The sequence below is a fragment of the Chrysemys picta genome, unplaced genomic scaffold (genome assembly GCF_011386835.1).
Source record: "Chrysemys picta bellii isolate R12L10 unplaced genomic scaffold, ASM1138683v2 scaf417, whole genome shotgun sequence".
NCBI classification, from domain to species: Eukaryota; Metazoa; Chordata; order Testudines; family Emydidae; genus Chrysemys; species Chrysemys picta.
The window spans coordinates 24,230-47,463 of record NW_027053124.1 but is presented as its reverse complement, the minus strand read 5'-3'; the positions used below and the strand labels follow the sequence as shown (position 1 = coordinate 47,463).

General features: G+C 51.5%; 1 protein-coding gene across 3 annotated transcripts; it reads left to right on the top strand.

The window, feature by feature from the left end:
• The first annotated feature begins 902 nt into the window (after nt 1-902).
• On the top strand, nt 903-22,443 carry LOC101948185 (sialidase-3-like). Of its 3 annotated transcripts, none has more exons than XM_065579560.1 (4): nt 903-1,126; nt 17,314-17,447; nt 17,868-18,098; nt 18,245-22,443. In XM_065579560.1, the coding sequence occupies exons 3-4, from the start codon at nt 17,895-17,897 to the stop codon at nt 19,268-19,270; spliced, it is 1,230 nt and encodes a 409-aa protein (XP_065435632.1). In that variant the 5' UTR covers nt 903-1,126; nt 17,314-17,447; nt 17,868-17,894; the 3' UTR covers nt 19,271-22,443. The 3 variants fall into 3 exon arrangements, with proteins under 3 accessions (XP_065435632.1, XP_065435633.1, XP_065435631.1); XM_065579561.1 differs by lacking the exon at nt 903-1,126 and adding an exon at nt 6,980-7,260; XM_065579559.1 differs by lacking the exon at nt 903-1,126 and adding an exon at nt 7,296-10,373.
• The last annotated feature ends 791 nt before the right edge of the window (nt 22,444-23,234 follow it).

Sequence of the window (23,234 nt, the reverse complement as noted above, 5' to 3'; positions counted from 1 at the left end):
GCCAAACAAAGACACCGCCCCAGGGATGCATTCTTATACACAGGTGCAAACAGGTTACACATCACTCCTGAAGCATTGAGGTACAACCCCTCTACGCATTAGGGTGCTGCCTCTCTCCTAGTACATGTTGGTTTGAACAAACAACTTTATCCATCATATTATCCTTTTGACCCTGTCTTTAGGCTGGGTCAGCCTGTTCCCCATTATCTCTGTGGAATGTGTTCGTACCAGAATGTTCTGGTGCCATCCTGGCACATGTTCATCCTATTAGTACTTGATACCTTTTAGATATGTGTATGCGTGCAATTAGCAGCCTTCTCCTTGCCAACTTCTGTGAGCAGGGCCTGCCTCTGTCCCACAGCTTAACTTTGCATTATGTTAGTAAAGTCTTGACCATTACTTTAGTTCAGGCCTCAGGCCTCATACCGGGCCTCCGATACCAAGGGTTTATGTTTCAGGGCCTCATCTTGCTACGGGGGAACTCGATACTATGCGGGATGGCGGGGGCAGGTCTGATGGGGCGGGGGGGACTTGGCGCAATGGGGGTGGCAGGTCTGATGGGGGTGGAGGGCACTTGGCGCAAGGGGGGTGTGGGCACGTCTGATGGGGTGGGGGGAACTCGGCGCATTGGGGAGGTGGAGGCACGTCTGATAGGGTGGGGGGACTCGGCGCAATGGGGGCATGGAGGGGCAGGTTTGATGGGGTGGGGGAACTTGCTCCTACTGATTTGCGGGTTGGCGGGAGTATGTCTGATGGTGGTGGGGGGACTCGGCGCAATGGGCGGGTAGGGGGCCAGGTCTGTTGGGGGGACTTGCCATGATTGGGGGCAGTGCATAGGCCTTTTTGAGGTGGGGCGCTGTAGCACGTCTCTTTGGCAGTAATCTTGGATGAAGCAGTGTCTGCAGGGGTGGGGAGCGCTTGGCTCGGCTCAGTAGGGCTTGAATCCCTGCCAGGGTTAGAGCTTCTCCTCTCACTTTTCTTGCTGTTTCTAGGCTCCCTGGTCTAGTTTGTCCCGTTCCCCGCTGGAAAGAGCAGAAAGCCGGGCCAGGAGGGAGAGGCCAGAGCCGGTCTGCATTGGAGACAGCACTGCGGGGATCTCCTCCAGCAGGACAGGCACCGGCTAGTGGTAAATTGCTGCCCTGGGCTGGTGCTGGGAAGGTCTGGGCTTGGAGGAAAAGACGGTTACTCACCGTTGTAACTGTTGTTCTTCGAGATGTGTTGCTCATATCCATTCCATTAGGTGTGTGCGCGCCGCGTGCACGATCGTCGGAAGATTTTCTACCCTAGCAACACCGGCGGGTCGGCTGTGGAGCCCCCTAGAGTGGCGCCTTCATGGCGCTGAATATATACCCCAGCCGACCCGGCGCCCCCTCAGTTCCTTCTTGCCGGCTACTCCGACAGTGGGGACGGGGGGCGGGTTTGGAATGGATATGAGCAACACATCTCGAAGAACAACAGTTACAACGGTGAGTAACCGTCTTTTCTTCTTCGAGTGCTTGCTCATATCCATTCCATTAGGTGACTCCCAAGCCCAACTTAGGTGGTGGGGTCGGAGTGAGACATTGCTGTGTGCAAAACCGCTGATCCGAAAGCAGCATCGTCCCTGGACTGCTGCACTAGTGCATAGTGAGCTGTAAACGTGTGGACTGATGACCAAACCGCCGCTCTACAAATGTCCTGGATCGGAACTTGCGCCAGGAAAGCAGTCGAGGAAGCTTGGGCCCTCGTGGAGTGAGCGGTGAGGTGCGGTGCTGAGACACCTGCCAGTTCATAGCAAGTCCGGATGCAAGACGTAATCCAGGAGGATAGGCGTTGTGAGGAGACCGGTGAGCCTTTCATTCGGTCGGCCACTGCAACGAAGAGTTGCGTCGTCTTTCTAAAGTGCCTTGTGCGGTCAATATAGAAGGCCAGGGCTCTGAGTACGTCCAGAGAATGCAAACGTTGATCCTGGCGAGTAGCATGTGGTTTAGGATGAAAGACCGGGAGAAATATATCCTGGTTGATATGAAAAGGAGAAACCACCTTAGGGAGAAAGGCAGGATGTGGACGAAGCTGCACTTTATCCTTATGGAAAACTGTGTAAGGGGGCTCGGATGTAAGCGCCCTGAGTTCAGAAACGCGCCTTGCTGAGGTGATGGCTACGAGGAAGGCTGTCTTCCAGGACAGGTACAGAAGTGAACAGGTGGCCAGTGGCTCGAATGGAGGACCTGTGAGCTTGGAGAGAACCAGGTTGAGGTCCCACGTCGGAACGGGCTGACGTTGTTGTGGGTACATCCGGTCTAAGCCCTTGAGGAATCTAACGACCATCGGGTTAGAGAATACCGAGGACGCGAGTTCACCTGGGTGAAAGGCCGATATGGCGGCCAGGTGAACTCTAATTGAAGATATCGCCAACCCCTGCTGTTTTAGGGAGAGGAGATATTCCAAAATGAGAGGAATAGGTGCGTGCAACGGGGACGTGGCTCGTTGTTCGCACCAACAGGAGAACCGCTTCCACTTGGCCAGGTACGTGGTCCGTGTTGAGGGCTTCCTACTGCTCAGCAGAATCTGTTGGACAGAGTGCGAGCACTGCTGCTCTGCCTGGGTGAACCATGGAGCAGCCACGCCGTGAGGTGGAGTGATTGCAGGTCGGGGTGACGCAGGCGGCCGTGGTCCTGAGAGATGAGATCTGGGCATAATGGAAGCGGGATCGGTGTCTGGACCGAGAGCTCCAACAGTGTGGTGTACCAATGTTGTCTCGGCCACGCTGGGGCGATCAGAATCACCTGTGCCTGGTCTCTGCGCAATTTGAGCAGTACCTTGTGGACCAGAGGAAACGGAGGGAAGGCATAAAACAGGTGGTCTTTCCAGGGAAGGAGGAACGCATCCGAGAGGGAGCCCGGAGCTCGACCTTGCAGGGAGCAGAACACGTGGCACTTCCTGTTGTCTCGAGATGCAAACAGGTCTATCTGGGGAAACCCCCACTTCTGGAAAACGGAATGTATGATGTCCGGACGGATAGACCACTCGTGTGTTTGAAAGGACCTGCTGAGTCAGTCCGCCAGAGTGTTCTGGACTCCAGGGAGGAACGATGCCGTGAGATGGATTGAGTGGGCGATGCAGAAGTCCCACAGGCGAATGGCCTCTTGGCATAGAATTGACGAACGCGCTCCTCCTTGCTTGTTGATGTAAAACATGGCCGTGGTGTTGTCGATGAGAACTAACACACAGCGGCCACGTAGGAGATTGAGAAATGCCTGGCACGCCAGGCGCACCGCCATCAGTTCCCGAACATTGATGTGCAGGGCTAGCTGGGGTGCAGTCCACAGGCCCTGGGTATGGTGCTCGTTGAGATGGGCGCCCCAACCCAGAGATGAAGCACCTGTGACCAGGTGCAGAGAGGGTTGTGGGGCGTGAAACGGCATCCCCTCGCAAACCACATTGTGATCTAGCCACCAGGTGAGGGAGGTCAGGACCGAGTTCGGGACCGTGACCACCATGTTCAGGCTGTCCCGATGTGGGCGGTATATTGATGACACCCAGGTCTGGAGTGGGCGAAGCCGAAGTCTGGCATGCCTGGTTACATACGTGCAGGAAGCCATGTGACCTAGTAGGGTAAGGCACGACCTCACCGTGGTAGTTGGGAAGGCCTTGAGTCCTTGAATGAGGCTCGTGATGGTGCAAAAGCGATTGTCTGGCAGGATGGCTTGTGCACGTCTGGAGTCTAGAACTGCGCCGATGAATTCTATTCTCTGGGTAGGTTCTAGAGTGGATTTTTCCTTGTTGAGTAGGATACCCAACTTGTTGAATGTGTGCACTATTATGTGGACGTGAGCTCGAACTTGCTCTTTGGTGCGACCGCGTACCAGCCAGTCGTCTAGGTACGGGAACACCTGTATCCCTTGCCGACGAAGGTACGCTGCCACGACAGCCATACATTTCGTGAACACCCTCGGGGCCGAGGATAGGCCGAAAGGAAGGACTGCAAAGTGGTAGTGCACCCTGCTTACCACGAATCGCAGGAAGCGTCTGTGAGGCGGGTAAATTGCAATGTGAAAGTATGCGTCTTTCATGTCGAGGGCGGCGAACCAGTCTCCAGGATCGAGGGAAGGGATAATGGCCCCCAGAGAGACCATGCGGAACTTCAACTTTACTACGAATCTGTTGAGTCCGCGCAAGTCCAAGATAGGTCGCAGACCTCCTTTGGACTTGGGAATGAGGAAGTAACGGGAATAGAATCCCCTGCCCCTTAACTCCATTGGAACCTCCTCTATGGCCCCCATAGCAAGGAGCGTGGAAACTTCCTGTATAAGAAGTTGCTCGTGAGAAGGGTCCCTGAAGAGGGACGGGGAAGGGGGGGAGGAGGGGGGAATTGAAGAAAACTGGATAGCATATCCCCTGTCCACCGTGCGAAGGACCCAACGGTCCGAGGTTATAAGGGACCAGGCATGGTGGAAATGGGAAAGGCGATCCCGAAAGGAGGGGGCTGGATCCTGGGGGATGACTGGGGCGCCGTCCTCGACCGCACCTTCAAAAGTTCTGCCTGGGGCCTGAAGGTGGTCTAGGTGGCCCCTGGTTCTGACCGGGTTGAGGGCCGGTCCACCTTCTTCTACCACCTCGCCCTCGCCTCCGGGCCGAGTCCTGTCTCTGACGAGGCGGGGGGGGGGGTAGAAGCGCTGAGGCTGCGGTCTAAATGGCCTGCGCTGAGGGCCCACAACATGCATCCCCAAGGAACGCATGATCGTCCTGGAGTCCTTGAGGCTCTGCAGGCGAGAGTCCGTCTTTTCTGAAAACAACCCTTGTCCTTCGAAGGGTAGATCATGCAGGGTTTGCTGCAGTTCCTGAGGCAGACCCGAAACCTGGAGCCAGGAGATCCTCCGCATAGCGATACCTGAGGCCAGGGTTCTCGCAGCAGAGTCTGCTATGTCTAAGGAGGCCTGTAAGGAGGTCCGAGCCACCTTCTTACCCTCCTCTACCAGGGCTCCAAACTCCTCCCTGGACTCTTGGGGAACCAACTCCTTGAACTTCCCCATAGAGTTCCAGGAGTTAAAGCTATAGCGGCTCAAGAGCGCCTGCTGGTTAGCCGCTCTAAGTTGCAGCCCTCCGGCTGAGTAAACTTTACGGCCGAATAAATCGAGGCGCTTAGCCTCCTTTGATTTGGGCGCTGCGGCCTGCTGACCGTGGCGCTCCCTTGCGTTCACTGATGCCACCACCAGTGAACACGGCTGGGGGTGGGTATACAAGTACCCGTAGTCTTTAGACGGGACGAAGTATTTCCTTTCCACCCCTCTCGCTGTGGGTGGGATAGAGGCAGGAGTCTGCCATATCGTAGATGCATTGGCTTGTATCGTGCGGATCAGGGGTAACGCCACCCTCGATGGGGCATCCGCTCCGAGGATATTCACGATCGGGTCGTGCACCTCCACTATCTCCTCCGCCTGCAGGTCCATATTACGGGCCATCCTACGCAGAAGATCCTGGTGAGCCCGAAGATCTATTGGAGGTGGACCTGTGCACGATGTGCCCGCCACTGCCTCATCCGGAGAAGAAGAGGAAGATGCCTCCGGTGGAACAGGATCCAAGGGATGGTCCTGGTCTCCCTGTTCCTGGGCCGGAGCATCACCTGCGCTTGGGTCCAGGGCGTCAGGTGGTGCGGACACAGAAGCCTCCATGCCCCCTGGCGGAGGTCGAGAGATGGTGGACTCCGGGGCCCTTCTAGCGGAGTGACCGGAGCGAGAGGTCGAAGCAATTGGAGCCCCTTGCGCCTGATGGTACGCCCACGGGGTCCAAAACGACCAGTGAGATGGGCCATGAGAATGGTCCTCTGTTATGTCCTGCCAATGGCCCAAGTCCTGTTCCTCGGCTTGCCCCTGAGGGGGGTATGCCGATCTCGAGAGGTCCTCCGAGGAGCGAGACACCGATCTCGATGGCCACGGCGGTGCCGAGAGCGTCGAGACGATTCCCGTGGGCTGCGGTGCCGCACGGTGCCGGTCCGGAGATGATCTATCTCTACGCGGTGCCGGCGATCGGTGCCGGGACCGCGACCGGTCTCGGTGGAGACGCTATCTGCACCGGACTCAACGGCCTCGGCGCCGGAGTCGACGGTGCTGGAGGCACCTGTTTCCGGTGCTCCACCGGCGGACGTGGCTCTACCCCCGGCACTGGGGGAGCCGGCGTCTTCGGCACGGAGGTCCCCGTCTTATGGGCTTTTTTATGCCCCGGGGATAATGACCGGCGCCGAGGCACTTGTTGTGCTTGCGGTGCCGACGAGGTCCGGTGCCGGGGAGGCTTGTCCGACGCCACTCGCGTGGTCGTCATGGCCGGTGCCGCCGGGACACTGCGCACCGAGGCGCTAGGTGCCGGGGCCTGGCTTGTAGATGGAGCGTCCGGACTAAGTGCCACCTCCATCAGGAGTTGCCGGAGCCGAAAGTCCCGCTCCTTCTTGGTCCTTGGTCTGAAGGCCTTACAGATCTTGCTCTTATCTGTTTGATGGGACTCTCCCAGGCACTTCAGACAGGAGTCGTGCGGGTCGCTCGTGGGCATAGGCTTAGCGCAGGAGGCGCACTGCTTGAAGCCGGGAGCGTTGGGCATGAGCCCGGCCCCGCGGCCGGGGGAGAAAGGGGGAGACGACCCCCTTAATCCCCTGAACTACAATAACAACTAGAACAACTTTAAAACTATTTAACTATTTAACTATAAACACTAGAACTACAACTATAACTATAACTGCGAATGACTAACTAAGCTAGGGAGAGTGGAGAACAGCTAAGCAGCGCTCCACAGTTCCAACGACCGTCAGGGGCGGTAAGAAGGAACTGAGGGGGCGCCGGGTCGGCTGGGGTATATATTCAGCGCCATGAAGGCGCCACTCTAGGGGGCTCCACAGCCGACCCGCCGGTGTTGCTAGGGTAGAAAATCTTCCGACGATCGTGCACGCGGCGCGCACACACCTAATGGAATGGATATGAGCAAGCACTCGAAGAAGAAGGTGCCTGTTTGTCACTTGGAGACAGTGGGGGCCAGGTTCTGATCGCTGTGACGCTGGTGTAAACCCAGAGCCAGAAATTACTCTGGTGTAACTGAGCAGAATTTGGCCCTAACTCAGCGTCCTGGCCCCCACCCCCTGCTGATCAGGGCTGGATCCTGCTCTCATTGAAATCAGTAGGAGCTAAGTCTGTGCTGAGCCCCTTGCCGCATTGGTCCCTGACCTGGTTGCCTAGTGCAGTGAGTCTATGGCAGAGATGGGGAAGAAGGAGCCCAGTATGTTTCCTGTCTGAGCAGGTGAGTGCAGCTCTGTGGCTGAGAGAAGCTCCGTAACTAGTATTGTTTTAACCCCCTTGATCCCTTTTCTCTCCCAGCTGAGGTCTCTGGTACGTCGAGACATCATGATCAAGGCCCGGGACCATGACTGAGGAATGTAGTATTATGATTGAGCCTTAGAGGCACTCTCAAATAATTAATATATATCAATTATATGGATATGGCATATATATTTGGAGTGTGTAGGGGCATATATGTATAGTATGTATGTGTACATATGATACCACCTTATATCCAAGCATAACCATGTTTTTCCAGTCCGGTGTTGTACTCTGGCCCTTTTACTTCTGTGACACAGATAGAAACACACTCCTATTAGGGCAATTCCAGTTATCACTTGTCTCATCATTAGTAGTAGGCTGAGTGTTTTGAAATATTGGGATAGGGATTGTGATAGTATGTTCTACAGTGCTATGTATATGAGAAGTAAAACAGAAATTTGGAGTAGTGACACTACCACTGAGGCCTTTTATATAGAAATATATTGTAATTAGTTACTACCTAGTACTGTCCATTCATGTTATAGGTTACCCTTACTGCTAGTTGTCACCCTCTGGTTAGCTTCACTGGGCAGGAAATAGACGTGGTTAACTTCTCTGTTCCATTGGTTGCACGGCTCTGCGATACACTAGTAGTTGACATAGATCCAGTTGTTTCTTATGGATGCTGTCTTCCAGATAACCTACTGAATGGACAGTAACTAATTTATCAAATATTGCTGTGTCAGGATTTAGTATTGGTATCCAGACACTGAACAAGATTGCTTTGAATAACGTGTGCCTTAGTTAGGATGCAGTGTCGCTGACCCAAATTATGACTGGTACTAACAGGCAATTTGTTTACCCAATTTGTCGTTACTATGTAACTTTTTGTTTGTTTACCACATGGTTTTTTTTTCTTCCCTTCATGTTGTTTGCTGCCATTCGTTTGTTGATTTTTACATGTGTGTTGGTTAAACAGTTTAGCAAGGTTATGCACATTGTAAATGTTGTACAGCAATAATACAGTACAGCAATAAGACAACAGTACAGCAGTACAGCAATAATACAGTTGTTTTTACATAGTAACCAAGTTGAAATTAAATGATGGCTTATCCTGGTCCAGCTAGTGGTTTTTAGCTGATTGTTAACTTAATTGTCCATATATGGTAGATAGAGGTGTATTTGACCAGTCTCGTATTTATAAAGCACTTCATTTTTCTGTTCTTGATGCTTGGGGGTTTCTTCACTGTATACTGATATCATCTGGTATTTTCAGGGTGTGATATTTTCTGGTGTTTTTGGTCTGTTAGTTAGTTAACAGCTAGTTAGTTAACATAATAAAGCGTTTTTGTTTGTTTTTGTTTTCAGTAACTCAAACTTAATACACAGTTTAACTTAGTTAGTTTACAATGTAATAAGAACAAGGTAATAGGGACCGAGCCTTTTATAACACAAGCTATACTTTTGCAGTTGTTGTTTAGACATTCATTTTCATTTGAAGTGCATTACTAATATTTTTATATGAAATGTAATGCTTAATGGCTAAAATAAATGCTCACAATCTTCTATGAGAAGGTGTATTGCTTTCCCTTGCTGAACAATTTGTTTCAGCAAAGGAGTTAACAGAATTTTTACCAAGCTTTTTAGAGTTAATTTGCTTGTGATACCAATTTCACTTTTGTTAACTGTTTAGAAGCACAACTTTAACAACCACTGCTTCTCATTAACATAACATAACAAAAGAAAAGCATACAAAATTAAACCAACTATAAAATTAAACCAAAATAAATTTTAAATACAGTACTTTGAGGGTATTTGAGGGTATACTTTCATGATGCTTTGCTATGTTTGGGAGCTAAAGGTGGAAACCTGTTGAAATTGTTTGGTTAGCTTTATGCATAAATTGTTATTTTAAAACATTTTGGTTATGACATTCTTATAACTATATTTAAAAAATGCAGAACAAGTTTATAAAAAGCCCAAAAAAAGAAATTAACATTTTGTTAATATTATCTTTACCTTAATGATGAAGGTTTCCCCTTACATTTTTTCTTTGAATAACAAATAATAAAAAAAAAATCTTAAAAATCACAACAAAACTGTGATTGATCAGAGAATATTTTTTGTTTGCAATTGCATTATTTGTTGAGGCAGAAATATATGGAAATATATGTACATATATTGGTAACTGAAACCTTTTTGAACTTTGCACAAAAAATTGGTGCTAATAATGATTATACCCCAACCATGATTTTAAAATAGTGTGGTACCACAGATATATAAATTTTTAAAAGGGTATAAAATTGACTTTTGTTGCAACAAAATAAAAATAATAAAAAATAGTCACGTGACACACACAACATACAACACAAGACAACACACATGACATACAGGACAAACTTAAAATTAAAAACAAATGGCGCCAGAATTCTATTTATAACTATACAAAATAAGGCCAAAAAAAAAATAAAAACATAAAAAATAAAAAGGATTAAACATTTGAATAACAAAATTATTTCTTTATTTAAAACTTGTAACATAAATTGGTAAAAAATATATTACTATTTGCTAAATGTATTGTATTAATTTGGTAACAAGGAATTTTGCATTACTTTATATTTAACATTATTTTAAAACTCTGCTATATGGAAATAAAAAACGCCCATGTTTCAAATATTAGTGAGTGGTTAGAATTAGAAGCAGAGTGTGCATTTCTGTTGCTTGGCAACCATATCTTCAAGAAAGTTAGGAATAATTCCAGCTGTTGCATTCTTGAAGGGTTAAAATACTTAATTTACTGGATTTATTTAAAGTAAAGTTTTTACCTTGTTTTCTTTTTGTTTCTTGTTTATTCTGTTTTCAATTGCTGTATTTTTTGGAGGTTTCTGTAAAAACTGTAACTTTTAACTTTTAAAACAAAAAGAGAGCAGAATTGAGGAGAGGCGGGGGAGAGAGGGTGGGGGTGAAGAGCAACCTAGGAAGGTAGTGAGACCTGAGCCAAGAGAGATTAACTCTATCAAGATATTTGAAAGTACAGGCAGCAGCAGCAAATTTAGCAAACTAAGAAAGCATATAAAGGACAAAACTTAACCGGTATGTAAAAATATTTGAGAAAGACAATTCTATTTTCAGATATGAGTGCGGAGTGTGGTTCCGTGGGTCAAAGCAGTTGGGAACCTGCACAGTTAGGAACTGTGCCCCTGTTTTTTATCCTGGCTTTGAGAAGAGAATGGGGGTAGTTACTTGCTCTAGTAAAACTTGAATTTGTTCCCCCAATGTCTGTTGCTTTTGTGTGCATGCCAGATGGATGGCGGGAGTGCTCTTTTTTGCTGCAGTTAACTGGTTTTGGGCAACGCCATGTGTTAATGCATTAATTCTAGGTGTTAACCCATTTAATTTTGGTTTTTTACTTTGAAATGCTTTTTTATTTACTCCCCTGCGATCGAGTCGCAGCTCCTGTCTCCTAATGTGCTCTGTGAACTGTTCTATATTTTCCTTCATCTGATTTACCAATTCTGTGAAAGTATTATGTGCTACTCTTTCCTTCTGTGCACTTACTTGTCCCGTTCTGACAGGCACCAGTCTAGGTTTCAGTTTAAGTTTAACTGGAACCTGGCTTTTATCATAAGGTGGTGGTTGCAATGCAGTGGACCCCGTTTCATCTTTTAATTTTACTAGGACCACGTTTTTTCACTTCTGTCCCCATTCTTCAGGCACAGGGTAGCTACCTGAAGCCTGCTGTTTATGACCAATATTTATTACAGGGGACGGCACTTTTTGCTTCTGCAGGTTTTCTACAGTTGTTTTCAATTTTTTATTTTCCTGCTTTACTTGCTCGAGCATATCATGAGTTTGGACCGCCTGTTGCTCTGTTAACAGAGCTTGGGCTTTCCAGTGCTCGACTGCTTGGGTTACTTCTTCTACTTCTCTTGTTTTTTCTGTTACTTGTTTGGCCAGCATTCCAGCATGCTGTCTGAGCCGTCTCACTGCCAGAGACATGAGTTGCTAAATTCTTGCTTTTTTACTCTTATTACTGTTTCTTAGAGCTTCGGTTTCTACCATCGCTCTACATAAGCCAGTCCATGTTTCCCCACTCTCTTTTTTTAAATTCATATGGACCCCCCTTACTGGCAATGCAGCGGGTCCAAGACTTATCAAACTCCGTGGGGATTATAAGGGAGGGAATAAGGGGGTTCCCTAGCTCGAGGTTTACTGCTATGTTAGATAGTGATTCTTACTACGGCAGTTTTGCTTACTCATCAGATCAGCGGTCGGGGTCACCAGTGTTGTGAGAGGCTACCGGTGTGGTGCTTCTGCTTTCTCCTGTTGATATCACTCGGCTGCGTGCGTGTGTTCCCTCTGTGTGCTGCCCCAGCTCTGCAGATAGCTGACACAGCAAACCCGACGAGAACCCCCAATAACCACAGAGTCTAGTAAGGTACAAAGGCACCTCGGCCAGGTTTATTGCGACCCTGACACAATTTCAGTTCCCCGTAGATTACTTAGTCTACCGGGCATACTGCTAGAAAGTGCCGCTCGGCAATGGACTCAGCTCAGTGGTGGGACTTTCCACTGCCCCCTCAGCCGGACAAAGACACCACCCCAGGGATACATTCTTATACACAGGTACAAACAAGTTACACATCACTCCTGACGTATTGAGGTGCAACCCCTCTACGTAGCAAGGTACGACCCCTCTACGTAGTAAGGTGCCGCCTCTCACCTTGTACATGTTGGTTGGATCAAAACAACTCTATCCATCATTTTACCCTCTTGCCCCTGTCATTGGGATGGGTCGGCCTGTTCCCTGTTATCTGTGGAATGTTCCGGTATAGTGTATCTTGGTACCATGTTTATACTGTAACTATGCTAAATGAATATATATTTATGCAACATCAGCCCTTTCCTTGCCAGCTTCTGTGAGTAGGGCCTGCCTCTGGCTCACAGCTTCACTTTGCTTTATGTTAGCGAAGTCTTGACCATTACTTTGGTTCAGGCCTTAGGCCTCATACCGGGCCTCTGATACCAAGGTTTATATCTCAGGGCCTCCTCTTACCACACATCTCTGAGGGTGAGATTTACTTGTAATCAGTTTCTTAATGTATTAGGCTTAGACTTGCGTGTTTTGTTTTATTGTGCTTGGTAATTCACTTTGTTCTGTCTGTTATTACTTGGAACCACTTAAATCCTACTTCTTATACTTAATAAAATCACTTTTGTTAATTAGTAAACCCAGAGTAAGTGATTAATAACTGAGGGAGCAAACAGCTGTGCATATCTCTCTATCAGTGTTATAGAGGGCGGACAATTTGTGAGTTTACCCTGTATAAGCTTTATACACAGTAAAATGGATTTATTTGGGGTTTGGATCCCATTGGGAACTGGGTGTCTGGGTGCTGGAGATAGGTGACCTGCTGAGCAGTTTTTGGTTAAAGCCTGCAGCTTTGGGGGCATGGACCAGACCTGGGTCTGTGTTGCAGCAGGCTAGCATGTTGGACTCAAGAAGGCAGGGTTCTGGAGTCCCAAGCTGGCAGGAAAAATGGGCTCAGAGGTAACTTCAGCATGTCAGGTGACAGTCCCAAGAGGGTCTCTGTGATCAAACCCATCGCAGCAGGACTCTGCACTTTTCCTTGTTGAACCTCATCCAATTTCTTTTGGCCCAATCCTCCAATTTGTCTAGGTCACTCTGGACGCTATCCCTATCCTCCAGCGTATCTACATCTCCCCCCAGCTTAGTGTCATCCATAGGTGCCAACTTCCCCTCTTTCACGTGGGTGCTCGACCCCACCCCGCCCCTAGCCCTGCCCCCACTACACCCCTTCCATGAGGCCCTGCTCCTGCCCTGCCTCTTCCCACCCCTTCCCTGCCCAAATTCCAACTCCTTCCCCAAATCCCTGCCCTGGCCCCACCTCTTCCCTGCCTCCTCCCCTGAGCGCGCCACATTCCCGCTTCTCCCCCTCCTCCCTGTTTCGCAGTGGCCAAGCAGGAAACACTGGGAGGTATGGGGAGGAGTGGGGACGCGGTGTGCTCACTTGGGCAGGAGGGGAGCTTGGCTGCCAGTGGGTGCAGAGCACCCACTAATTTTTCCCCAAGGGTGCTCCAGCCCCAGAGCACCCATGGAGTCGGCTCCTATGATGTCATCCATGAATTTGCTGAGGGTGCAATCCATCCCATCATCCAGATCATTAATGAAGATGTTGGACAAAACCGACCCCAGGACCGATCCCTGGGGCACACCACTTGATACCGGCTGCCAACTAGACATCGAGCCATTGATCACTACCCATTGAGCCCGACAATCTAGCCAACTTTCTATCCACCTTATAGTCCATTCATCCAATCCATACTTCTTTAACTTGCTGGCAAGAATACTGTAGGACACGGTATCAAAAGCTTTCCTAAGTCAAGATATATCACGTCCACTGCTTTCCCCATATCCACAGAGCCAGTTATCTCATCATCACAGGGGCCAACTTTTCCTGGCACCGGTGGGTGCTCGACCCCACTGGCCCCATCCCGACTCCACCCTGCCTCAACCCTCCCACCCCTGCCCCACCCCATTCCAACCCCTTACCCAAAGTCCCCGCCCCAACTCCACCCCCTCCCTGCCCCTATTCGACTCCTTCCACAAGTGCCCGCCCTGGCCCTGCCTCTTCCCAGCCTCCTCCTCTGAGAGCGCCATGTTCCCGCTCCTCCTCTCTCCCTCCTTCCCTCCCTCCCACAGCTTGTTACGCCACGGCAGCAAGTGCTGGGAGGGGAAGCGGGGATGCGGTGTGCTCAGGGGAGGAGGTGGAGGTGAGGTGAGTCGGGGGGAGGGGCAGGGCGGGGAGCTTGGCTGCCGGTGGGTGCAGAGCACCCACCAATTTTTCCCTGTGGGTGCTCCAGCCCCGGAGCACCCATGGAGTAGGCACTTATGCTCATCCTTGAAGGCAATCAGGTTGGTCAGGCATGACTTGCCCTTAGTGAATCCATGTTGACTGTTCCTGATCACCTTCCTCTCCTCCACATGCTTCAAAATGGAGAAGCGCCACTAGGTGGCGAAGCAAGACTGCCAGATGCGGGAAATCAGGGAGGGACTGCGGTGCCAAAAAAAAAAAAAGTACAAATAAAAAAAGCTCCAATCGGTGGCACTTCGGCAGCGGCTCTACCGCCGCTGGTTCATTTTTCCCTCGGACCTGCCGCCGAAGAGCCAGATGTGCCACCCCTTTCCATTGGCCATCCCAAGCACCTTCTTGCTGTGCTGGTGCCTGGAGCCGTGAGTGCGGAGCAGAGTCTGCGGTGAGGGGCGGCGGGGGCAGGTCAGATGGGGGCGGGCGGGACTCGGTACAATGGAGGAGTGGGGGGTAGGTCTGATGGGGTGGAAGGGTCTTGGCGCAATGAGGGGGGCGGGGAAGGTCTGATGGGGGCGGAGGTGACTTGGCACAAAGGGGGTTGAGGGGGCAGATCTGATGGGGGTGGAGGGGACTTGGCGCAATAGGGAGTTGGCGGGAGGCAGGTCTGATGGCGTGGAGGGGGCAGGTTTAATGGGGCTGCAGGGAACTCGATATAATGGGGGTGGCGGAGTAGGTCTGATGGGGGTGGAGGGGTGTGACGTTATTGACATAAACTGGGACCGTATAGATCATTGTTGCAACCAAGGTCCTGTAGTGGCACCCAAATCTTGTATAAAGGGGGTCAAATGGGGTGTCTAGGACAAGGTTATGGTTTACTGGTTATGATTATGCTGTCTATATGTGTGTATCAGTTTTATAGTTGAAGTTATGAATATTGGCTCTATACTGTCTGTATGGCAAACTTATGCTATGCTTCTGGGTGACATCCCAGACAAGGTGAGATTAGCTCTGCCTAGCCTGCTTGATGGCCCATTAAGGACCATCAACTATACAATGGACCCATTGAGAGAAGGCAGATAAGCCTTGTAACTCAGCAAAGTATGCGGGGACTGGCCCATGTGACTCCAGACTCCATTTTGCTGTAATTTTCCACAGTAAGAACAAAGAGGTGTTCTTACACCTGGAAAAGACTATATAAGGCTGATGCCTCATCTCCATCTGGTCTTCAATCTTGCTTCATACCTCTGGAGGAACTTTGCTACAAGATGAAGCTTTGAACAGAGGACTGAGGACCCATCCCAGCGGGGGATGTATTCCAGAGACTTGATTTGAACCTGCAGTTTATTCCATCGCTGCTGCAAGCCTGAACCAAGAACTTTGCCATTACTGTATGTAATTGATTCCATTTAACCAATCCTAACTCTCATCTCTATCTTTTTCCTTTTACGAATAAACCTTTAGATTTTAGATTCTAAAGGATTGGCAGCAGCGTGATTTGTGGGTAATACCTGATTTGTATATTGACCTGGGTCTGGGGCTTGGTCCTTTGGGATCAGGAGAACCTTTTTTTCTTTTACTGGGGTATTGGTTTTCATAACCATTTGTCCCCATAACGAGTGGCACTGGTGGGAGTACTAGGAAACTGCTTGTGAGACTTGCGGTTAGCCAGTGGGGTGAGACCGAAGTCCTTCTAGTCTGGCTGGTTTGGTTTGCCTTAGAGGGGGAAAAAACCCCAGCCTTGGGCTGTAACTGCCCTATTTGAGCAATTTGTCCTGAGTTGGCACTCTCAGTTGGGTTCCGCCAGAACCGCATTGTCACAGGGGGACTAGGCGCAATAGGCTGGGGGGGGGGGCAGGTCTGATGGACTGGGAGGGACTCGGCGCATTGGGAGGATGGGGGTGGGCAGGTTTGATGGGGCTGAGGGGTGTTGTCAGACATCACTTGTATGGTGCTCTGCTCTATTCAATGTTGATAACAGTCGGCTGTGTGGGTGTGTTCCCTCTGTGTGCTGTCCCGGCTCTGCGCAGATCGCTGGCACAGCAGACCTCGAGCGAACCCCCAATGACCACAGACTCCGATAAGGTACGAAGGCCCCCGGCCAGGTTTATTGCCAAATGAAACACAGTCTCTAGCTCCCTGGATCAGATGTCTATAGTTCTGCTAATACAGATGTGCTCCCTGACAATGGACCGGCTCAGACAGTGGCGGGACACTCCACTGCCCCCTAGGCCAGACAAAGACACCGCCCCAGGGATGCATTCTTATACACAGGTGCAAACAGGTTACACATTGAGGTACAACCCCTCTACGCATTAGGGTGTTGCCTCTCTCCTAGTACATGTTGGTTTGAACAAACAACTTTATCCATCATATTATCCTTTTGACCCTGTCTTTAGGATGGGTCAGCCTGTTCCCCATTATCTCTGTGGAATATGTTCATACCAGAATGTTCTGGTGCCATCCTGGCACATGTTCATCCTATTAGTACTTGATACCTTTTAGATATGTGTATGCGTGCAATTAGCAGCCTTCTCCTTGCCAACTTCTGTGAGCAGGGCCTGCCTCTGTCTCACAGCTTAACTTTGCATTATGTTAGTAAAGTCTTGACCATTACTTTAGTTCAGGCCTCAGGCCTCATACCGGGCCTCTGATACCAAGGGTTTATGTTTCAGGGCCTCATCTTGCTACGGGGGAACTCGATACTATGCGGGATGGCGGGGGCAGGTCTGATGGGGCGGGGGGGACTCGGCGCAACGGGGGTGGCAGGTCTGATGGGGGTGGAGGGCACTTGGCGCAAGGGGGGTGTGGGCACGTCTGATGGGGTGGGGGGAACTCGGCGCATTGGGGAGGTGGAGGCACGTCTGATAGGGTGGGGGGACTCAGCGCAATGGGGGCATGGAGGGGCAGGTTTGATGGGGTGGGGGAACTTGATACAATGCGGGTTGGCGGGAGTATGTCTGATGGTGGTGGGGGGACTCGGCGCAATGGGCGGGTAGGGGGCCAGGTCTGTTGGGGGGACTTGCCATGATTGGGGGCAGTGCGTAGGCCTTTTTGAGGTGGGGCGCTGTAGCACGTCTCTTTGGCAGTAATCTTGGATGAAGCAGTGTCTGCAGGGGTGGGGTGCGCTTGGCTCGGCTCAGTAGGGCTTGAATCCCTGCCAGGGTTAGAGCTTCTCCTCTCACTTCTCTTGCTGTTTCTAGGCTCCCTGGTCTAGTTTGTCCCGTTCCCCGCTGGAAAGAGCAGAAAGCCGGGCCAGGAGGGAGAGGCCAGAGCCGGTCTGCATTGGAGACAGCACTGCGGGGATCTCCTCCAGCAGGACAGGCACCGGCTGGTGGTAAATTGCTGCCCTGGGCTGGTGCTGGGAAGGTCTGGGCTTGGAGGGAGGCCCCTGTTTGTCACTTGGAGACAGTGGGGGCCGGGTTCTGATCGCTGTGACGCTGGTGTAAACCCAGAGCCAGAAATTACTCTGGTGTAACTGAGCAGAATTTGGCCCTAACTCAGCGTCCTTGCCCCCACCCCCTGCTGATCAGGGCTGGATCCTGCTCTCATTGAAATCAGTAGGAGCTAAGTCTGTGCTGAGCCCCTTGCAGCATTGGTCCCTGACCTGGTTGCCTGGTGCAGTGAGTCTATGGCAGAGATGAGGAAGGAGGAGCCCAGTATGTTTCCTGTCTGAGCAGGTGGGTGCAGCTCTGTGGCTGAGAGAAGCTCCGTAACTAGTATTGTTTTAACCCCCTTGATCCCTTTTCTCTCCCAGCTGAGGTCTCTGGTACGTCGAGACATCATGATCAAGGCTTCGATTAGCTCTGGGAAGGTGACTCTCTTCCACCAGGATCCATGGAGTGGAGTCACCTATCGGATCCCCGCACTGCTGTATATCCCCACAGACACGCTCCTGGCGTTCGCGGAGAAACGCTCCTCTCCCAAGGACGTGGATGCTGAGTACCTAGTACTGAGACGAGGTCGGAAGACAGGGACTTCGGTTGAGGTGATTCCTTGTGCATTGTTTCCCTGCAGACCCCTCTCGCTTGCTGCCCAGCCCGTATGGGATGGTCATTGTGATGTACTGAGGAGTAGGCCCCGCTCACTTACCCCTCTGACCTACCTGTTCTCGCCCCGTCTCTCCTGCTGCAGTGGGGGCCCAGGGAGTGCTTGATGAACGCAGTGTTACCGGGTCACCGCACAATGAACCCCTGCCCGGTGTACGAGCGGAAGAGTCAGACTGTTTTCCTGTTCTTCATCTGCGTGAGGAACCATGTCACAGAGCAATGCCAGATCTTGACCGGGCAGAACGCCGCCCGGCTGTGCTACGTCCGAAGCAAAGATGCCGGCCAGACCTGGAGCTCGTTAACGGACTTGACGGAGCAGGTGATTGGGGAAGACTTGAAGGACTGGGCCACATTTGCGGTGGGGCCGGGGCACGGGGTGCAGCTCAGCTCCGGGCGGCTGGTGATCCCGGCTTATACCTACCACATTACCGCTCGCTGCTGCCGCCTGCCACTGCCCTGCTGGACCCTGCCCCGGTCCTTGGTCTTTTATAGTGACGACGGCGGGCAGCGCTGGCACAAGGGTGAGCTGATTAAGGGCATGAAGACGGGGGAGTGCCAGGTGGCCGAGGTGGTGTGCCAGGCCTGCGACCCCGTGTTGTACTGCAATGCCCGCACCCCCTGCCGGTGCCGGGCAGCGGCGCTCAGCACAGACCAGGGGCTGACATTCAAATGCCACTCCTCATGCAAGCAGCTGTGCGAGCACAGCTGTCAGGGCAGCGTGGTGAGCTTCACGCCGACAGCAGGGCTTCTGGGGGCGGATGGCGCAGAAGTGCCAGACGCCCCAGCCCCCGAGACGACCTGCCTGTTGAACAGTGGGAATGCCCCCTCCACCATCCGCAGAAGCACCGTGTCATGGCTGCTTTACTCCCACCCGACAGGTAAATGCAAGCAGGTCGACCTGGGCATCCACCTCAACCAGTCCCCGTTGAACGAGGCCAAGTGGGAACACCCCTGGCTCCTGTACAAAGGGCCATGTGGTTACTCGGACCTGGCCGTGTGCCAGGAGGTGCCAGCGCCGCTCTTGTTTGGCTGCCTGTTTGAGTGCGGGGTGAATCACGCGTGTGAGGAGATCGCCTTCCAGCTCTTCTGCTTTGAGGATCCTCAGAGCTAAAATCCGACTAGCATGTCCTCCGGGGGAGTAAGCACCCACCCCCCCCGCATCGGAGATTCTCACCCCCATGAGGCCTGGGCTTCCAAAAGCAGCCTCTTCTTTTGGGTGTCTCTTCTTTGGGGTCCGGGATTTCCTACAGCCTGGTTTGCAGAAGACTTCCTAGGGCAGGGGTAGGCAAACTATGGCCCGTGGGCTGGATTCGGCCCGCAAGCCGTTAAGACAGGCCACAAAGTCCCACTTGGGAACGGGGTCTGGGGATTGCTCCAGTTCGGTGGTCCAACCGGGGCGCCGGGTCGGGGGCCGCACCACGCGGGAGCCGTAGCATGGCCCCGCTCCAGGGTACATGGTCGGGGACCGCACCACATAGCTCCCAGAAGCAGCCGCATGGTCCCACTCTGAGGGTTGGGGGTCCCTCCATGCGTAGAAGCTGGAGAAGGGACATGCCACTGCTTCTGGGAGCTGCTTGAGGTAAGCGCTGCTCGGAGCCTGCACCCCTGAACCCCTCCCCATGCCCAACCCCCTGCGCCAGCCCTGATCCCCTTCCCGCACTCCAAACCCCTCAATCCCACACAGAGCCCCCTCCTGCACCCCAAACCTCTCATCCCCAGCCCCATCCCAGAGCCTGCACCCCCAGCCAGAACCTGCAACCCTTCCCACACTCCAACCCCAATGTTGTGAGCGTTCATGGCCTGCCATACAATTTCTATTGCCTGATGTGGCCCTCAGGCCAAAAAGTTTGCCCACCCCTGTCCTAGGGCCTGGTTTGCAGAGGAGCGAAGCATCCGTCAGTCCATCTGAGATTGAGAACTTGGCCACAGCCCAGGCAGCCGTGCCAGCCTCTCCATTGCCATCCTACTGATGTACCACCACCCTGAGCCAGATGCACCACCGCCAGGGGCCAAAACGCCTGCTGGGGTAAATCAGCTCCCCCATCCCCAACTCAGCCCCGGACCTGCTGCAGACAGGGAAAGAGCGCCCCAAACCCAGCCCCAGCCCGGACCTCCCGCAGCCCCAGCCCTGCCACTGCCGGGGGAGGAGCGCCCCTCCCCCAGCCCAAACTCAGCCCAGATGTTGCATATGCTTTATAAAATATGTTTATAAGAGTGAATATGGTGTAACTGGAATATGCTTTATGCAAAAGGTCTCTTGTCAGGTATCATTACAAAGCTTATAATCTACTGAGTGTGTTCATCCTATTTGAATGAATGTATCATTCTTGTATCTGAAACTAGGAATGTGAAATATAACTCTGAGGTCCTATTGTAATTATGCAAATTGTGGGCCATTAATGGTGGCTTGGAATCTTGATGGCTCCTATTCACTAGGACAGTTGGCTGTAAATGGCTCTGTTTACTTGCAAACCTCCCTGTATACCTGGGTGCCAGCCTGTGGGTAATGAAGCCTCACAGGACATGTGAACATGTCACATGATCCATCTTAAACCTGGTGCTTTTCCATTTAGAAGGAGGGGTGGGAACCCAGAGAAAGACAAAGGATTCCCACCTTGTGCCAAAGATATAAAAGGGGGTGGAACAGAACAAAGGGCGCTTCCAGTCATGAGAGAGCCCCTGCTTTTCACTTAAGATGCCTGCTGGAACTAACAAAGACTGTACCGGGGAAAGGATTGGGCCCAGCCTAGGAAGGAGTCTAGTCTGTGAAAGAAGCTTATTGGAACATCTTGTTGTGAGAGGCTACCGGTGTGGTGCTTCTGCTTTCTCCTGTTGATATCACTCGGCTGCGTGCGTGTGTTCCCTCTGTGTGCTGCCCCAGCTCTGCAGATAGCTGACACAGCAAACCCGACGAGAACCCCCAATAACCACAGAGTCTAGTAAGGTACAAAGGCACCTCGGCCAGGTTTATTGCGACCCTGACACAATTTCAGCTCCCCGTAGATTACTTAGTCTTCCGGGCATACTGCTAGAAAGTGCCGCTCGGCAATGGACTCAGCTCAGTGGCGGGACTTTCCACTGCCCCCTCAGCCGGACAAAGACACCACCCCAGGGATACATTCTTATACACAGGTACAAACAAGTTACACATCACTCCTGACGTATTGAGGTGCAACCCCTCTACGTAGCAAGGTACGACCCCTCTACGTAGTAAGGTGCCGCCTCTCACCTTGTACATGTTGGTTGGATCAAAACAACTCTATCCATCATTTTACCCTTTTGCCCCTGTCATTGGGATGGGTCGGCCTGTTCCCTGTTATCTGTGGAATGTTCCGGTATAGTGTATCTTGGTACCATGTTTATACTGTAACTATGCTAAATGAATATATATTTATGCAACATCAGCCCTTTCCTTGCCAGCTTCTGTGAGCAGGGCCTGCCTCTGGCTCACAGCTTCACTTTGCTTTATGTTAGCGAAGTCTTGACCATTACTTTGGTTCAGGCCTTAGGCCTCATACCGGGCCTCTGATACCAAGGTTTATATCTCAGGGCCTCCTCTTACCACACATCTCTGAGGGTGAGATTTACTTGTAATCAGTTTCTTAATGTATTAGGCTTAGACTTGCGTGTTTTGTTTTATTGTGCTTGGTAATTCACTTTGTTCTGTCTGTTATTACTTGGAACCACTTAAATCCTACTTCTTATACTTAATAAAATCATTTTTGTTTATTAGTAAACCCAGAGTAAGTGATTAATAACTGAGGGAGCAACCAGCTGTGCATATCTCTCTATCAGTGTTATAGAGGGTGGACAATTTGTGAGTTTACCCTGTATAAGCTTTATACAGAGTAAAACGGATTTATTTGGGGTTTGGATCCCATTGGGAACTGGGTGTCTGGGTGCTGGAGATAGGTGACCTGCTGAGCAATTTTTGGTTAAAGCCTGCAGCTTTGGGGGGCATGGACCAGACCTGGGTCTGTGTTGCAGCAGACTAGCATGTTGGACTCAAGAAGGCAGGGTTCTGGAGTCCCAAGCTGGCAGGAAAAATGGGCTCAGAGGTAACTTCAGCATGTCAGGTGACAGTCCCAAGAGGGTCTCTGTGATCAAACCCATCGCAGCAGGACTCTGCACTTGTCCTTGTTGAACCTCATCCAATTTCTTTTGGCCCAATCCTCCAATTTGTCTAGGTCACTCTGGACCCTATCCCTATCCTCCAGCGTATCTACATCTCCCCCCAGCTTAGTGTCATCCATAGGTGCCAACTTCCCCTCTTTCACGTGGGTGCTCGACCCCATCCCGCCCCTAGCCCTGCCCCCACTACACCCCTTCCATGAGGCCCTGCTCCTGCCATGCCTCTTCCCACCCCTTCCCTGCCCAAATTCCAACTCCTTCCCCAAATCCCTGCCTGGCCCCACCTCTTCCCTGCCTCCTCCCCTGAGCGCGCCACATTCCCGCTTCTCCCCCTCCTCCCGGATCGTAATAACCCTGCCAAACAGCTGTTTCACAGTGGCCGAGCAGGAAACACTGGGAGGTATGGGGAGGAGCGGGGACATGGTGTGCTCACTTGGGCAGGAGGGGAGCTTGGCTGCCAGTGGGTGCAGAGCACCCACTAATTTTTCCCCAGGGTTGCTCCAGCCCCAGAGCACCCATGGAGTCGGCGCCTATGATGTCATCCATGAATTTGCTGAGGGTGCAATCCATCCCATCATCCAGATCATTAATGAAGATGTTGGACAAAACCGACCCCAGGACCGATCCCTGGGGCGCGCCGCTTGATACCGGCTGCCAACTAGACATTGAGCCATTGATCGCTACCCATTGAGCCCGATTATCTAGCCAACTTTCTATCCACTTTATAGTCCATTCATCCAATCCATACTTCTTTAACTTGCTGGCAAGAATACTGTAGGACACGGTATCAAAAGCTTTGCTAAAGTCAAGATATATCACGTCCACTGCTTTCCCCATATCCACAGAGCCAGTTATCTCATCATCACAGGTGCCAACTTTTCCTGGCACCGGTGAGTGCTCGACCCCACTGGCCCCGTCCCAACTCCACCCTGCCTCACCCCTCC

What these genes read in the sequence shown, in the direction of transcription:
- LOC101948185 (XM_065579560.1), top strand. Translation starts at nt 17,895, where the DNA reads ATGATCAAGGCTTCGATTAGCTCTGGGAAGGTGACTCTCTTCCACCAG. An exon ending in AGACAGGGACTTCGGTTGAG is followed by an intron (nt 18,099 to 18,244) that starts GTGATTCCTTGT and finishes CTCCTGCTGCAG; the next exon opens with TGGGGGCCCAGGGAGTGCTT.